General features: G+C 39.6%; 1 protein-coding gene across 1 annotated transcript in view; it reads right to left on the reverse strand.

The window, feature by feature from the left end:
- LOC146454291 (RNA polymerase-associated protein RTF1 homolog) overlaps nt 1-16,376 on the reverse strand; it is a 24,138-nt gene extending 7,762 nt beyond the window's left edge. The window contains exons 1-12 of the mRNA XM_085095605.1: nt 16,213-16,376; nt 16,015-16,125; nt 12,956-13,085; nt 8,683-9,190; nt 7,082-7,162; nt 6,366-6,456; nt 5,839-5,921; nt 5,120-5,207; nt 4,255-4,362; nt 2,849-2,926; nt 1,262-1,383; nt 127-184 (exon numbers count right to left, since the gene is read on the reverse strand). Of these exons, the coding sequence (XP_084951731.1) occupies nt 127-184; nt 1,262-1,383; nt 2,849-2,926; nt 4,255-4,362; nt 5,120-5,207; nt 5,839-5,921; nt 6,366-6,456; nt 7,082-7,162; nt 8,683-9,190; nt 12,956-13,085; nt 16,015-16,125; nt 16,213-16,317 (1,563 nt within the window). The 5' untranslated portion in view covers nt 16,318-16,376. The remainder of the gene's footprint in view (nt 1-126; nt 185-1,261; nt 1,384-2,848; nt 2,927-4,254; nt 4,363-5,119; nt 5,208-5,838; nt 5,922-6,365; nt 6,457-7,081; nt 7,163-8,682; nt 9,191-12,955; nt 13,086-16,014; nt 16,126-16,212) is intronic.
- Between the last annotated feature and the right edge of the window lie 99 nt (nt 16,377-16,475).

Consider the following 16,475-nt stretch of genomic DNA (forward strand, 5'->3'; position numbering starts at 1 on the left):
ACTTGGTAACCACCCGACCAAAATTTCTGCATTTAAACCAAACGAAAAGTTGTTTTGCCTTCTAGGATCTTCCTCCCTCCAAGTAAACAGGGGCTTAAAGATCTGACACGAAACAGAAATACATACAGCAGCCGCCTTCTCCGCTTCTACAATGTTTCGCTTTCTGTTGCGTTCGTTGATATAGCTACAAACAAAAAAGAATATATCACATTTAACAAATCGACGGGAGTTTTCTACGGTCTATACTCTTACAGACCATAAAATGACGTCAAAAATGTTCAAAACTTAAGTGCAGCGAGGGGTGTCACTGCCAAGTTTTGAACATTTTATGGCGTCATTTCATGGTCTATAAGAGCAGATTATGGAAGACTGTCGTCGCCAGATTTGTTTTTATTTTTACAATAACATGGAAAAAGTACGAGCGAGATTGGCTTTATTTTCCGTTGAGAAAGCGCGCGTGTTACATCTGACGTCATTTTTATTGTCTGTACTCAGTTGAGGACAATAGAGAGATGAAGCATCACGGTTACGGCAAACGGCAAACGTGAGATTCGCGTTTATGTTTTATTGAAAATATGAGTACGTAGATGAAAATAGTACAAGATAATTCTGGCCTTTAATTCTAAAGCAAAACTACTCAATTTTTCTGAGAAACTGAAAAAAGCGAGCGGCAAATGAAGGATAAACATGGTCACGTGATCATTTCTGCCGTTTGCCGTTTGTCGCAAACGTGGTGCTTAAAGGCTGGTTTCCATATGATCGCGGATCGCAGATCGCAAACAATCGCAATTGATCGCAGACGATCGCAGGAGATAGAACATGGTTCTATCTTCTGCGATCGTCTGCGATCACGATCGCAGGATCGCAGACGATCGCAGAAGTAGTTTCCATATGATCGCAGACGATCGCAGACCTTATTGCGATCTGCGATCTGCGATCCGCGATCATATGGAAACCAGCCTTTAGATAGAACATGGTTCTATCTTCTGCGATCGTCTGCGATCACGATCGCAGGATCGCAGACGATCGCAGACCTTATTGCGATCTGCGATCATATGGAAACCAGCCTTAATCTCTCTAATGGCTACGAGGCAATCGGCGCGTGGGAATTTTGACAGTAATTGTAGAAACGTCAGTAAATGAGCATGGGGCTTAATTAAAGCTACAGAAGAAACTTTCGAAATTGTTGGACATAACACAACACAACAGAACTCCAAGGTAATCAATGCATGTACTGATTTGAATTCAAGACCTCGTTTACCTTATGGCACTGAGATTCTTCGAGCGAACTTTGTCCAGCTGTGCGGCTTTTTCTTCTAAATCTTCAAGCTCACCGCGTATTTTTTCCGCTTCATCTACATTTCCAGATTGTTCTGCTATTTCCTGTTACACAAACAAACAACAACAAGAGACAGAGACATTAACAATCAGTTACTGGTATCTAGTGGTTAGCGCGTCGGACTTTCGATCAGACGGTCGGAGGATCTGAGGGTCGTTGGTTCGAGGCCAGGTTGGTCTCTTCATTACTGTGTTGTTTCCTTAGACAATAAACTTTGCTCCACATTGTCTCTCGTCACCCAAGTATATAAATGGGTACCGGCGACATACTGCCGGGGGTAACCCTGCGATGGACTAGCATCCCATCCAGGGGGGAGTAGCAATACTCCTAGTTGCTTCATGCTACAGAAACCGGGCTAAGCTCCGGCCGTGTGGGCCACTTAGGCTCTAGTGCGACTTTACTTTTTTTTTACTTTACTGGTATCTCATCACTTAACTCAGTTTCCCAGAAGTCTTACGATGGACAAACAATTAAAATAATTACAGACTGTATATAACATACATGTACAAAAAGTCAGAAGTCCCAAGCTTCGCATGATCGCTTGAGTAAATGACAAGACTGTTTAACTGGGTGCGCTATGAGAGAATAAACCGGAACTCACAGTACATCTATGTACTATTTTTTCAAGAAAACATAAACGCGAATCTCACATTTGCCGTAAACGTGGTGCTTAATTTCTCTAATGTCAGAATACCTGAGGAGATCACGCGTGAACATGTCATATAGCAAAATCGCACATTTTGGTCAAAACCTGCTCAACGATTTGACAAAGAACCTCTTTTGTAACATAAATTTGCTCTGACAACACCGGAAAAACTGAAATATTAAGATTTTTCTCCTAGGAGAAGCAAACCATAATCAACTTTAGCGACTTCTCTAAAATACACAGGAAGAACTTGAAAAATTGGCCAATTTTTTCAAGTTGCAATCCATTTCCATCCTAGCCATCCCTGGCCAAACATAATTAATACTGGTTTCTGTGCTCTAGTAGGGTTATTGCTAACAAAACTGAACTATTATTTTAACGATTCCATTGAAACAAATTCATAGTGACACTGCCCCTTTACGCGATTTTGGTGACAATTCGCATGCTCCGCATGGGGGTTGGTGGCCCACGGCGGAGCCGGGAAAACAAACGGCAGCCACGAGCGGCCAAGCCGCGAGAACCCCATTCTTCTTCTTATTCTCACGACTTCGCCGATCGTTTTAGTCTCTCACGGCTTTGCCGCTCGTTTTCACGGCTCCGCCTCGGGCCACCAAACCCCAACGAAATCGCCAGTTATGCAGGCTACTTACTCAACTATACCAGAGTAAACGATGGCCAACTTATGGTCTAATGTCAGAACACTGCTACAGCTAATAACTAATTTCTGGTCAAGTGACTGGTTTTTTTTAGAACCAACGGCACACAGTTTTTAATGTGCATGGCTGGCGAATTTCTTAAAAGTGCCTAAAACCCTGCCTGTTTCACCTATAGGCTCGACAGCTGTTTTGCAACGTTCCACAAACCTTTGATCGCATCAAGTGATTCTTTTTCTGGGCATAATTGAAAGGTGTCTTTCTGAACTTCTGCTTCTCTGCTACAATCTGTAAGATGCAGGAAAAAAAACCGTTAACAGACGCAAAATGCTGTTATGCTTGAACAATCAAATTCTTCCGCCTACAGTTCACGGATAGACATCATCAGGTCCAAGATACACTGTATGGTGTCTGTAATAGACAGCGCCCATACAAAGGCGGAAGTTATGTTTGAGAAGTAATCCTTTCACTGAGACTTCAACTTCTGTCCCTACAAACGCCAAGTTATAACAGGGACCTTAAAACATAATACAGTGGTACCTCGATTTAACGAACCTCTACATGTATATAACAAAGTCCTCGGTATAACGAACGATATTCTCCAGCTCTCGGACTTTTAAAACGTATGGAACAGAACCTCGATATAACAAACCAATCTCCCTAGGTCCCTTGGCACTTCGTTGAATCAAGGTTCCACTGTAACGAGATTGAGCATGAGTGCGACTTTTCAAATATCCAGTAGTTTGTGTACTTAAGATAATCACTCCTCACACCAGTCTTGTTTATAGAGTCTCCCTATCTGCTGGTAAACGATAGGGAAGAACGAGAGTTCTGGGGATGGAACTCACTGGTTTGAAATTTGAAAGTCGTACTCTAGCCTTCGAGAGCAGACGCCTTTTGCACCTTTTGTTTCGCCCGCGGAGGGTAAAACGACAGACAGAGAAGGCGTCTGCTCTCGTAGGCAAGTCGTACGCACACTGAATCTTGTACTCATTCACAAACCTGAAGGTCCCTACTGTGATGTCCAAAACAGCAAGGTGACTTCACGGCAGGAGTTGATTGTAATGCTATGAGCAATATGCAGAACTGGGGGCCTTATCAACTATAAGCTCATTTTAGCTTGATTCTGTGGATAAACTTCCTTAACACACTAGATAGACATTGTCTAACCATCACTAGATTGCATCCACACCTGCAGTTTTGGTTTGAAAACTCCTAATTTACTGTGTAAAAAAATAGGGACCTTCCTATCGGAGTACGAGTACAAGATCTAGATTGAGTACAAGTACGGTCAATACGACTTCCAATTTCAAACCAGTCACGTCCCAACAACTCTCGCTCCTTCACGTTACTTACAAGCAGATAAGGAGACTCTAGAAACAAGATTGGTGTGACAAGCGGTTATGATGGGTTATCTAAACCACGCAAAGTCGTTCTCGTAACTCAATCTCGTACTCAGAGTCAAATCTGAAAATTTTCGACCAGCATAGATTAGAGTAGATGTTGTAAGTTTAGGCTTTCATTGTACTGTAAATACACTGTACAAGATTGCAGTAAACAATAATTATTACGGCAGTTAATCAAGCATTCACTTGATTGAACAAAAGTTAGTGTACCTTATTAACATCCTCGTCATTATACATGTAATGTCGGGCTTCATTGAACTGCTTGGCTTTGGTGTCGACTTCATCCAATGTTGGTAGAGGAATATCATGAGATTGGCACTGAAAAACCGAAAGGACAAATGGGTGAGGAATACCTGCTCTAAACTGAGTGCAGTTTGCCAGCTGCTAGCTGCAAAGACTCCCCAATGAAGGTCAAAACCATGTTCAAACCACTGGGATACATGTACAAAAAATCTTGTTGCCAGCTCAAGTGCAGGTCATTTTTACTAGTTCATTATTTTGTGACATGACCTGCGAACTGTTAGGTTAAGCAACGCTGAATACCAAACCCTATTATAAACTAATCAAAGTCAGTTTACTCATTGTCCGTAAATGTACATGACAAAATTTATTAAGTGCCATCTTTCTCTTCACTGTACAGTACCTCTCTTATTAAATTACAGTCAGTGTATGTCACGCATGACCAGTATTTCTGAGAGGGAAATGAACATTCCAATTTCTCTTTGTAATGTCTGGAGATTGAATGGAATCTTGAAGATTTCTCTGAAAATATTTCCAAAAAAGATACATTAATTGAAAAAAAAAATTCAAACTACTTGGGAAACAAGTGTTATTTTTGAAATACTTAATGCTGTTATGTAAAGGAAAATGCATAGCTTTATAAACTACTCTCAATAAAGTAGAGAAATTTCTACAGGAACTCTGAAATCTCATTGGCAATGTTCAAAACTGACATGTAAATTTCAAAACTCCAAACAAATTTAAAAAACACTGGTCCCATGTGATGTACATGTAGATTGACTGTAATATAAATTAAAATAATAGTTATATAAGTACATAAAAATTGTACTCATACCTCTTCTTTCCATCTAATAAATTCTGTTTCTGTGAATCTCTGGTTTGACACAAACTCCAGACGGAACACTCTTTCTTGGTCACCATGTCTAACAACAAACAGAGAAAAATTACAACAATAGAGTTACTGTACATTTGAGGATGGTGACCCCTATTAATTACAGAAGTATTAAATTTTAATTTGCACAGCCTGTGCTTAAGTGGGAAAAGAAGATCTTAGCAAGGGTTATTAAAATCCTAAAAAAGAAAATTTGATTTTAATAACCCTAACTTTGTTAAGATCTTCTTTTCTGCATAGCCATAACCATGTATAAAACATTTTTGAATTAGTAGGCACTTTAAAGAAATCAGCGTTTCTCCGATCATCCAGAGATGTGCAGAACTTCCAGTCCAGTCACAAGCAGACTACCACTGTTGCAGCTTAATTTTGCCATTAGCCTTCAACTTTATTAGGTGTTTGTATAAATTTACGTGTACAACTTCTTAGTGCCGCAGGTAGCAAAGCTAATCTAGGCGGGCCAGGATGACCACATCAAGATTCTTTTAAACCACTTTCCAAGGGGTAAACATCAACAGTATTCACATACAGTGTACAACAGTGGTCAACAAGAATACAAATGAGACATTTTGGGAATTCAACAATTTCTCATAAAACACCACAAAACAGCAACACAGAAAAAGTTAAGTATGCTTTAGCAAAATAAAGCATTAACAATGTACTTGAGTTTGAGTCCCTTGTTTGTCTTTGTGCTTCCCAGAGTGTAGACTTTTGCTGTTTCCACCACATCTCTGATCTCAGCAACCTACAGTATAAAAAGAACATAAATTTTGTCAAAACAGTTACTAACAGTACTATTCCTTTTATTCAAATAAAATTAAAAAGTACAGTTATTTGACTTTATTTGCCCATAGATACATCATATGTACACAAAAGAGCTTTAAAGAAAATATCATTTCAAGCATAACTTAACAGTTGATTCAGTTCTTAGACTAAAGTCATAAACTTGTTGGGCAAATGTTGAGCCTTCAAATCACAAAGTAAATATGGACCTATGTTTCTGACAAAAGAACCAGTCTGTGTGCATGCGAATTAGAGAGAATTTGGATGCCAAGGGCAAACCGTCAATTACCTTGTTTTTGCGGTCAGGATCTTCAATTGTGTTACCAACATGTAACTGACATTAATGACAGATGCTCACAGTATGTAAAAAGACTAGCAGTGAAAGTCAATTAAGCAATCCAATTACCCTATAAACAGGTCTTGCATCATGGCTTCCAATGCCGACACGAACAAAACAACCAGATACTATCTTGCCAAAGAATGGCATGTGCACCCATCTAGACATTAAAAATAGCACAAAATATGTGAGATAAGGTACATGTAACAGAGAAATGAGGGAATAAACAAATGAATCAGTGAATAAACGATGTGCTGTCTAAATGTAAGTTGGTTTTAATTACTCTAAAAAAAGTTTGAGTTCCCCCAAAACCTACAATACTGGCTGTGTAAAGTGCCAGCGTTACATGTGTGTGCCAAGCATGTAAATCTGCCCTATTTCATGTAAACTACATGTTACATCCGATGCATGTAACTTATTACAAGTAGATGTCATAAAATTGTGTGTCAAAGTCCCTCAGGTCAGTGGTAGATAGATTTGACATCAAAGTTCATCACAGAGTAAAGGGGAAGTAATTGTAGAATGTTTGGGACAATTAGTCACCCATTTCCCCGAAGGTACAGCTGTACATGTAAACTGCACTGATATTATGAACACCACTAATCGATCTGAAGAGAAGTTGAAGCTCACTAAGTGTGTGCAATGCAAACTAACAAAAACATCTGCTTTGATCACTCACAGTCTTGAAGTCTAAAGTATATACATGTACAATGTACATGTGTATGACATGATACAAGACTCAAATTGCACAGTCACACCACTAGATACATATTATGACAAAACACCTTTCAAGCTTGTGTCTTGAAATTCTTATTCTTTCCAGATCATCAATTGAGGCTACTCTGAGAGGCTCATCTTCACCTTCCCTGAATCAATAGACAATTACAGTATGTGACGGGCAATGCAATATGATTCAGGGCCTCGTTAGACTACATGTACATGTAGACCAATATTATTGTTATCGACAACTAAGTATTTTGTTGTCGATAACAATAAATCCAGTGTATGGTCCAAGTTGTTGATAACAAGTTGCAAAATAATTACTTATTGACAATACACTGTAAATCAGGCACTGACAACTATTTTGTTGTCAATCTTGAAAAAGTTGTTGATAACAAAAAAATCCAGTGTGTGAGCCAAGTTATCGAACAACTGCAAGACACTTACTTATCGAAGACATACACATACACTGTATAAAAATACTACTTTACTTGTTGATAACAAAAGTAGCAGTTTTATATTTGATAACTCATTTTCCCAGCCTGTGAGACAGTTGTCAACAACTACAGTATACAATCTTCAGTGTTCATTATTAGTGGTTTGACATGCCCAGGAGCCCAGACTCTTGCACACAAAAAACAAATTTACTTATCACTTTGGCCTTAATTAGTGTGTGCAAAAGCTCTATCGAGCACTAGTAATTTGAATCATTATTTTCAGTTGTCAAATACACATAGTTGTCAACAATAATTATTTTTCTCTAGTCTGTCATGACCCTAAGGCTTGAAGAAAATGTACATTCCAGTTTGTTATCTGGACAAAATTTCTCATTTTTCCGACCCCTCATTTTTTCATTTGTAATATGCCCAATGGGCAAATTGCACTCCTGGATTTGTCACTTATGTCCAGAAATGCACCTACAGTGTAACATTTGGGAACTTCATATAAAACAGGCCTTTTTGGCGTTCTTCATATGACTTCATGTTTGACGGAATTATGTGTGTTTTAGTGAGAATTAAGGTTAGGGGACACCTTGTGATGTCAGTTCATTAACCTCATAAGCATGCATTTCTGGACATATCCCGAATTTGTTCCAGAAAACCAAAGAGGAGGGTAATAATATACGCGTACATGTGACTTACCATAACCCCCATGGAAAACAATGCAGTACTAGTGCTCCTTGTTTTGACTATTAAACAAAAGTTCTCCCAAGCAGTTACAGTAAAAAATATTAAAGGAGAAGTATCATGCAAATTTGCTGTCATTTCAAAACCCAAAAATGTCTGTCTGTCAGCAGAAACAACGAAATACATGTAATTGTCAAGTTTGTTGTAAATTATCACCCCAGTGCAATAAAACTGTCAATTAATGCCACTGGCCAGAGAGAGAGAGTAGGCCAGTATGGATTGAAACTTAAAAAATGTTAGGCTAATGTTTTCCAAGTTCTCACATTTTTGTTTCCAAAATGCACTAGAACAGATCACAAGTTGTTCCTTTCAAGAATTTCTAAAGTTGATTTCTTTCCTCTTGTCATTCTAGAATAATTTGGCAGCTGATTGAAGGTCTTATTTCATCATTTTTAACAAAAGATATGAAAAACCCCATGATACCTCCCTTTTAAGGTCCAGCAACAAGAATTTACATGCTTAAATTAGGGCAAACTTACTCATCATCAGAGTCTCTGTATGATCCCTCCCCTGAACTTGATTTGCTTTCTTCCTGCTCATCTTCATCCTCATCATCTGTAAACACATCGCTGGCTTTTAGCTGCGGCTCCTTCTGCTCTGCCACTGATTCTACAACCTTCTTCTCCTTCTTCTCGGATCTTTTGGCCTTTAAGTCATCCAAGGCCTTGGCTTTCTTCTCTTCAATATGTCTCTTTCGCTCTTTTTTCCTCAGAGCTATACCTTCTTTCTCCAGATTGGCTTTTTCTTTTTCACGTTTTTTCTTCTTTTCTTTCCTCTTAGCAAGCCGCAGTTTCCTCTCGATTTCAAATCTTGTCTTGAGTGCTTCTCTCTTCTCAACACGATTGAAAAGTTCCTGTTCTCGTTCTTTTTCTGTCATTTTTTCGAGTCTCTCTCTGTCTGCTTCATCACCCATCAGGTTGTCATCCCATCCATCGTGATATTGCTCGTCATCTTCGTCCTCTGATGAAGATGAGGATGACGATGATTCTGTTTGGTAAGTGAAAAGAAATGTAAACAATCAAGATGCACACAGTAGTCAACCAACTGACTTGCCTTAAGCCGCATCCACACAAGCAAATTTTGTGTGACAATTTTTATGTGACAAATATATTTGCACGTATAAATGGCGCAACAAATGATACCTTGAAAACTAATTTCCATAGCGCCAGAAATGACTCTGAACAGCGGAGACATCCACGATAACAAGTGCTACGAAAAAGATGGCGCCCGCTGGCGCCCGTAACAAGACGACAAGCAATGGTCGCTGGTATAGCTGGTTTTATTATCATTTTAATGTTTTACCTTTCACAGCTGCCAGGTTAATATCTTCACAATCGTCTTTCAGTATTTCAACTATTTCATCATAATGTTTCTTCTTGGTGTTTCTGTTTTAATTTGCAACTCTCGGATTTGGTATTCCATAGGCTTTCTCGTGTTTTTAATGCCTCTAATAGGGCAGAAGTTGCTCAATCCGTCCAACTACAAGTTGACACCGCCATCTTGGTTGCGAAAAAAAGGCCTGGAAACCACTGTTAACTTGCTGAATGTATGCCACATTTTCTGTGCCGAGTCATGTACACGAGCAAAGTGTCACATGTTACAATTTTTATTTGTCACATAAAAACTGGTGCATCAGTTTTTCAGCAAATGAATTTGTCAAATAAAATTTGGGTAAATTTTCTCATGTACACGGGCAAATAAAACTTGTCACATAAAAGTTGTTACAAAAAATTTGCTCATGTGGATGCGGCGTTACATACCGTATTTATTCGTCTACAAGCCAAGCTTGGCTATAAGCCGAGACCCTAAACTTCTGAGACATGATAGTGGGCAAAAGCTTACAGCAAAAAATCGAAAAAATATCGGCTATAAGCTGAGACCAAGGTTTCTAAACAAAAAGTTACTTGAGCGTTCGTTCAAGAAACCTTTCCTCTCAGGAAACATTTTGAAAGTTATTGTTTAGAATAAAATCACACCTTTTAGAAACAATGAAAAGCTTTTTAATTGATTCTAACTGCACTATAAAGCAGAAAAACTTAAAACGAATGCCACCAGACTGATTTTTATCGTCACAAACTACCAACTGCTTACGTACCGAAGCCAATAATCAATCGCTTGCCGTCATCATGCCAAAAGCACGCCCTTCATCGTACAATATGGCTTTCAAGCTTAAAGTTGTTGCAGAAGCGGAAGCAGTCGAGAACAACTCCGAGATTGCTCGAGAGTATGGACTTAGTGAGTCCATGGTCCGTCGTTGGCTCAGAGATCAGGCCAAACTCTTCAACGGTGAGCTGAAGATGTCGGCGAAACGTACAACTATGGGTCGCTTTACCCCAAAGTATCCTGAGCTAGACCAGCAGATATTGGACTGGTTCACCGAGCAAAGAGATCAAGGTGAGTAAATGTTTGATGCTGATTTGTTTTGAAATTGTTTCAAAAGGAGCCTTAAATGAAGAATTGATAAAAAGCTACAGGCACGTTCACAAGACGCATGTGAGTTTGTTTTTCAAAGCGTGGGAATTGACACTTCCCATTGGTCGGATTTGCTAATCGTCATAACAAATTAACAATGCTTGTCAGCTCAAAGTAAACAAACTCTCGAGTCGTTGAATTTTATTCATTTACATGGTTTTTCATTTATTTTCATAGGTTTTGCTGTGAGTGGATTGATGCTACGCCTGAAGGCAAAAGAATTTTCAACTGATCCCGCATTCAAAGCTTCCCTTGACTGGTATCAGAACTGGAAACAACGACACTCGGTGAGCTTGCATGCGAAGACAACCCTAGCCCAGCGACTGCCAGAAGACATACATGTAGAGGAGAAAATTGTGCAGTTTCACTGCTTCATCATAGCCACCAGGCAACGAGCTGGGTATCCTTTATCCAGAATCTACAATATGAATGAGACACCAATGCGCTTCGAACTTCCATCAACGCGTTCGCTGGAGTTCACCGGCAGCCGAACGGTTCCAATAAAAACCTGCGGAGCAGAAAAGCAGAGCTTCACTGTCACACTTCCCGTCGCTGTGGATGGAACAAAACTTCCACCCAAGGTCATCTTCAAAGGCGTCTGGTTTCCGAGAGATCTCGTCGTTCCAGATTCCCTCCGTGTTTCTTTCCACAAGAAAGGGTGGATGGATGATTCAGGTGAGAAGGAGTGGATTCGCCAGTGTTTGCCGCGGACCCCTCGTACTGAACAGTCGCTGTTAGTGTGGGATTCATTCCGAGCTCACTTGACTGATGAAGTGAAAGAAGACCTCAACCGGCGGAAAGATGTAGCAGTTATCCCTGGAGGCCTGACCCCTGTTTTACAGCCGTTAGACAAGTGTTTGAACAAGCCGTTCAAGGACAATGTCCGAAGAAAGTACTTGGCCTGGATGATCAGCGGCCAGTTCGAGTATACTCCGGCTGGAAAGAAGAAGGCACCATCGAGAAATCTTGTACTTCGATGGGTGCACGAAGCATGGCGAGAGATTCTGGCGGAGATGGTTGCTAAGTCCTTCAAGACCTGTGGAATCTCCAACTCTTTGGATGGAACTGAGGACGACGTCGTGTACACTGAAGAGGTGCCGGAAATCGACGACGATGAAGAAGACAACGAGTTCGACACAATAAAGTGAAGGCGAGAACGATGGCGAATAAATTGTTGGTCAGTTGAAAGTTCTTTAACAAACCGCTCCTTTAGGAGCCACCACATATATAAAAGTCAATGACCAACTTCAATTTGTTTTTCCATTTATTTCTGTATGCAGTACTATCTCGGCTTATAGAAGAATAAATCTACCCATGAATTTGCTGTTTCGGAAAAATTTTGTCTGGAAAAACACTCGGCTATAAGCCAAGGTTCAAATTTTCGAGATTTTGGTAAAGTTTTGTGAAAAAATCGCTAGGCTTGTAGACGAATAAATATGGTAATCAAGAATGGGTATCTGGGATATCCAGGGTCTTTACCCCAAGATGGACAACACCATAGGGTCCTAAGGTGATGACGTCACAAAAACTAAAATTTATGAAATTATTGGTTTTACTGAGGTATTCTGAAAGAGTATAATAAATACATCCTTCTTCCCAAAAATCAGCATCTTATTGCCATTTTGGGGTGAGATACTAGCACCATTATGCTCTGATGACTCCATACAAATCCCTTTAATTTTGTCTCAGTTCCTAACGTTTAGAACTGAGACAAAATTAGAAGGATTTGTATGGAGTCAATGGAGCATAACAGAGCTAATAAATTATCTAATCCCCAAATTGAAATAATTATTAAAGACAATGATTTTTGGCAAGTAGGCATTTTTCATCATGCTGTTTCCGAATATACTAACAAATCCCATAATTTCAAACATTCAAATATTTGTGGCATCACACTTCAGGACTCTATTCCTTAGCACCCAGGCCTCAGCATGAAAGAAAACTGTTGGTTACCAAGCCTCAAGAAATACTTGACTGTACAGTATGTGAATGGGCCTGATTATCATTCTTTCCAAGCTTTGTTCACAAAACACACAGGTTCAAATGTTGAAATGAAAGTTAAAATGTATTTTTCCTGTACCCCAGATTTGCTAACAGCTGTACATGTTGCAAACTAAGCAGCCAAAATATGCCCCAGGGGATGCTCCAACACATGCTTGTAGAATGGCTGTTGAATATTTAGAATTCAAAAGCCAGGTGTGGTGTACAGACTATGGAACATGTTAAAAACCTAACCTTGATGAAAATATAATACTGCATCAATACAAAAGATTCTCTCACCACCAGATGAAGTCTCTCCACTTTCCTCTGAACAAGAGCCAGACGATGAAGCAGCTTTCTTGCCTCCCTTTTTCTTCTCCTTGGCTTTTGCTTTTCCCTTCCCTTTACTGTTTTCAGAATCCATAGTCCACTACAAGAAAAATATCAAATGGTTTGCATGTATATGTTGTGGTTCACTAATTTACAATAATTTCCCTTGTTTTATACTCATTACCATACATTACCATACACAAAAACAAAGGAAAATAAAAATAGAACCAAGGATAAAATCGAACTGGCTCACAACACATACTGTACACCACGTACATGTGGCTACATGCAGCTCCTGTTCAAATAACAACTACAATCATTACATTACAGAAGAGACTACATGTACATGCGAGAGCCATGCGATAATCGCTTTCAATTTGTTCTCTCTTATTGTTTGAGGTTTAAGAAATTAATCGTTTCCTCAAAATCTGCCATTGTGATCCTCGAAAAATTCTTCGAGCGTCTCGAAACTCGACACTACTCAATCCTCAATGACTTCCAGGATTGAGGTTCAAGTCGAGACTATCAACTTACATTTGCACGGTACTGTACATTTGCACGGTACGGTACTGTTATTGAGACATTGCAAATTCTACATGTATGTTTATTTTAAATGTACTTTGTCACTTTTTCAAGAACATATAAAGTAGAATTATACAGAAAGCAATTTCTCTTATAACTTGCACTGCAAATCTAGTGATAGCACTACAAAACAAATTAAAAATCAGATTATTTTTAAATGTTACAAAAATTAATGGGAAATGAGACAGATAGGGCTTCCTCCAACCCTTACAGTTACCCCTTTCCTACCAAGGACGTATACTATATACATTGTATATGTTCTGAAACAAATGAAATTGCTAGTCTCTGGTTGTTCAAGATGGCTCGAAAAAATGTTGAGAAATGTCCAGTACTAATTAATTAATACCACTGACCAGAAACTTGTAGTTTCTTTAATGAGGTTTCATGGTTTTGTTAGGGAACATTTCAAAATGGAGAACCCTCCACACAAGCACAAGAGGTTATTACAAGGAGCTCTCGATAAAATTATCAATGATTCAGACTGTAATGGATGATTAAATTGGCAATGAACATGATTTCTAAGATCAGCATAGTTCCAAAACGTCTTCACAGGGGATTAATTCTGAAGAAGATGACTGGTGAACAGGTTTGAGGCTTGGAGTAAAAGATAGCCTGCGTAGCAGTCGTTTCCGTTTCCTTTAAGCCAAGCGGGGCAAGCGCGCGAAGGCATTTGGCAAAAAGGAGCAAAAAAGTAGGAGCGGGGGGAGGGGCAGGGAAGGAAAGGAAACGCCTGCTGCTGAGCCCAGACATTTTACCGAACGCCGTTCGTCAGCGAACGGGAGGCAATGATGCATTACCATTGGCCAATCGTCTGTCAATCAAATTCATAGACCAAAACGACATCCGGTTAACCGTTTATCAAAGATGAAATATGGCCGAGGTGGAAAAGAATGCTCTCGAGTGTCCTTTCGATTTCGAGTTTGCTTTGCTTTGGAAACGACTAAACTACTTTCGCAGGGAGATACGTTACTTCAGTTGAAACCGGAGCAACAGACTGCTTTATAAAGAGCGAATGTCTATTAACATCAAATAAAATCAAAATTCTCGGTCACGCTCAAAATATAGTACTAGTTTTCATTGCGCTTTGGTTTGTTGGTAGGTATTATCGTCTCAACAAACATGGTGTCATTCGTTTTTCGAAATCCTGCCGGAATTTTTAGAAATTCAAGAAAATTTGTTCTGGCTGTCGGCGGTCTCAAAGACACGAAAAGCTGAAAGCAAAATTGGCTAGTCTGAAAGCTTGTTTCGCATACGAACAAAGAAATTTTCACTCAAACTCTGTAATCATAAATAGATTGAGGAGGCCTCAAGTAAATACTTTGCAGGAAAATTTCAGTTCTAACCACGGTCTGAAAAGGAAGTTTTCAATATTTAGAACGACATTGTATTTTACGCGAAATACAAATTTATCCTGGAAATGTGAGGAAGTATGTTAGCCATGTGGGACAAGCTCATTCTGTCTGTAATTCCAGCTGTAAACAAATTATTTGATATTTTAAAACATAAGTAAAATTTGTCTTGGGTAATTTATCTACGCTTTGTTCGAGCGACGTAAAGTTCGAGAAAATCTTCTAAAATACTACAACTTGAAGTAAACAAGTTGCCCGCCGCGATTCTGTTGTCGCTCAGATTTACCAGAAGTTAAAAATGATTGGTTCTCATGTGACATTTGACGTGACAGTGTATGCCCCAAGGGAGCGAAGCCATTTGGGGGCGTTCGGTAAAATGTCTGGGCTCAGCGGCAGGCGTTTCCTTTCCTTCCCCGCCCCTCCCCCCCCCCCCGCTCCTACTTTTTTTGCTCCTTTTTGCCAAATGCCCTCGCGCGCTTGACCCGCTTGGCTTGAAGGAAACGGAAACGACTGCTACGCAGGCTAAGTAAAAGAAAGTCATGGAACAGGTCAAGAGTCATGAAGTAAGAGGATAACGTGAAAGAAGAAGAGGATGAGAAAATTACAGTTCCTAATGAATCTACAACCTACTGTAGTTACACCCAATTGTAAAAGATTTCATCTGTACAATGATGGTGTTTTTGGCCAAATTGTGCAGTTCATTAAAACATGAAACCACTGGAAGTGCATCAATTACTGCATGTTATAGGACATGAGGTTGTACTCCTGATAGTTATTTGCATACTTACACACACAACAACCAACTATGCAGAACCTTTTGTTTGCTGGCCGGTTTGTTTTGGTTTTCAATTTTTTGTTTAGACTGTTTTTCCTTTGAAATATGCAGTTTATGTCTCGAAAAGTATAAAATGATTGAATTCAAACTACTGACTGATCTCTGGCAATGTTTCCAGCCTTGCAAACAAAATGTAATAAGCATAATTCGAAAATACTTGGTTGTTAAATTGTTTGCATTTTCATGCATGCATTTGAGCTTATGTGGTCTGTCACATGCGCACAACTAAAAACAATCGATCACTTTATAATATGAAGTATTACCTCATCATCGCTTCCCTCTGAAGAGTCTAGGTCACTGTCCGAGTCCCCTGATTTCTGTGGCTTGGAATTCTCTTGCGCTTGTCTAGCACGCTTTGCAAGCGATTTCAGTTCCTATCAAGTCAACAACAACTTCCCAAGTCAGCTAAAGCTATCTACGATTCCCGTTTGTCTTGAGATCTAAAACACATTTCCAGTTACCTCTTCCAAATCTTGCTCGCTCTCGTCATCGTCGCTGCTTGACTCCACTGCCACTCGTTTTCTTTTCCTTTTGGAATCATTCCCTTCCTTCGAAGTTTTGCCCATTTTGGCTTGAAGAACATGGAGGAGAAGAAGGCAAGGCTGCGTAGCTCCTGGGCCCAAGTGCGTTATGGGCTTGTTAGAAAGAAGGCTAGGCCGCAGAGCTTTAGCACCCAAATGTACTCTGGGATAGGAAATTATGGCTTGGCTACCAAGTCTGTTGT

This window comes from Pavona decussata, unplaced genomic scaffold, assembly GCF_977016875.1.
Source record: "Pavona decussata unplaced genomic scaffold, jaPavDecu1.1 SCAFFOLD_303, whole genome shotgun sequence".
Taxonomy (NCBI): Eukaryota; Metazoa; Cnidaria; class Anthozoa; order Scleractinia; family Agariciidae; genus Pavona; species Pavona decussata.